General features: G+C 43.9%; 1 protein-coding gene across 1 annotated transcript in view; it reads right to left on the minus strand.

The window, feature by feature from the left end:
• Positions 1-1249: 1249 nt before the first annotated feature.
• The window catches only part of LOC118478060 (DC-STAMP domain-containing protein 2-like), a 3065-nt gene continuing 2814 nt past the window's right edge, over positions 1250-1500 (minus strand). The window contains exon 3 of the mRNA XM_035970998.1: positions 1250-1363. Within this exon, the coding sequence (XP_035826891.1) occupies positions 1250-1363 (114 nt within the window). The remainder of the gene's footprint in view (positions 1364-1500) is intronic.

The raw sequence follows: 1500 nt of genomic DNA on the forward strand, positions 1-1500 counted from the left end.
CGTGACTCTTCTCCAAGTTCCACGTAGTCTTCCCCTTGATCTTTCACCCTGTGGGTTCCAATCTAGCACTTTTCTTGTTATGCAGCTGCTTGACTTCCTGAGAGTGTGTCCTATCCATCGCCAACGTCTTCTTCCCCCCTCATCTCTGACTGGGCTCTGTCTCGTTCTTCTTAATACTTCCTCGTTGGCGATCCTGTCTGTCCATTTGATCCTCAGTTGCTTCCTCAGACGCTTGTTTAAGAAAACCTGGATCCTCTTTATACACGTATGAGATGTGTTTCATGCCTCACATCCACACAACAAGACTGACTTCACATTTGAGTTGAAAATTCTAAACTTTTTTCGTAATGAGATATCACTGGTCCTCCAAATCCTGTTCAAAGAAATAAATGCAGTCTGTGCCTTTCCAATGCGGGACTTTATTTCAGCGCCTGTTCCTCCCTCTCTGTCAGTTATACTCCCCAGATAGCAGAAGGATTCGACGTCTTCTAGTGCATTTCCTTGTACAGTGACCTGCTCCTTTCGTAGTGCATATATCCTTATGACTTTCGATTTTCCGGGGTGGATCCTCAATCCAATAGACTCTGATGGGCTGTTTAAAAGTGTTGTCTTTGCTTGCACCTGTTCCTGAGTGTGTGACAGAAGCGCCAAGTCATCTGCAAAATCCAGATCGTCCAACTGTGTCCGTGGGGTCCATTGTATACCATTTCTGTGTCCTCTGGTGGTTTCCTTCATCAGCCAGTCGATTGCCAAGATAAAGAGGAAAAGTGATAGTAAACATCCCGGTCTCACACCGGTCTTGATGTCAAAGCTGTCAGTGAGCTGGCCATCATGTATAACCCTGCAACTTGTCCATTCGTACATGCTCCCAATGAGGTTAACCATCTTCTGTGGGATTCCGTGATGTCCCAGTATCTTCCACAGTGTTACTCGGTCTATGCTGTCAAAGACCTTCTCATAGTCAAGAAAGTTGACGATCAACTGGGAGTTCCACTCCAAGCGAACTTACAGGGGGTCACAAAACTATTTGTTCAAAGAAACGCGCAAGGATCAATATCGAAGGTCAGTTGTAGCTCAATAACAATGTAGTGGCTGATGTAATTCATTTAATAAAACTGCATACTTTTATCACGGTCTGAAACCTTCAGCTTTAATTCAGAGTAACTCATAATTGCATATTTAAGCACCACAGACAAATAGAATAATTCTTTATACAAAACCGCTCGTAAAAACTAACCATCTCGATACATTACCTGTACGGTTTGGACTGGTTCATGTTGTAGTGGTAGTGATAGTCGATACTGACTTTAAAATAAAACATTTCCTGCAGGTCACCAATCCGACTGGCCAGCGGTGGACCGATCTTTAGGAAGAAAGGGGAAAAGGGTGTGTGTGTGTGTGTGTGGGACGGGGGTGGTTGCTGTTATTTTCGGGAAAATTGTTATTGCTCCTTGTCAGAAGAGTACAAAAACTTCCGAAACTTCCTCGAACAACTAGTCA

The sequence above is a fragment of the Aplysia californica genome, unplaced genomic scaffold, assembly GCF_000002075.1.
Source record: "Aplysia californica isolate F4 #8 unplaced genomic scaffold, AplCal3.0 scaffold00358, whole genome shotgun sequence".
In the NCBI taxonomy this organism is placed as follows: domain Eukaryota; kingdom Metazoa; phylum Mollusca; class Gastropoda; order Aplysiida; family Aplysiidae; genus Aplysia; species Aplysia californica.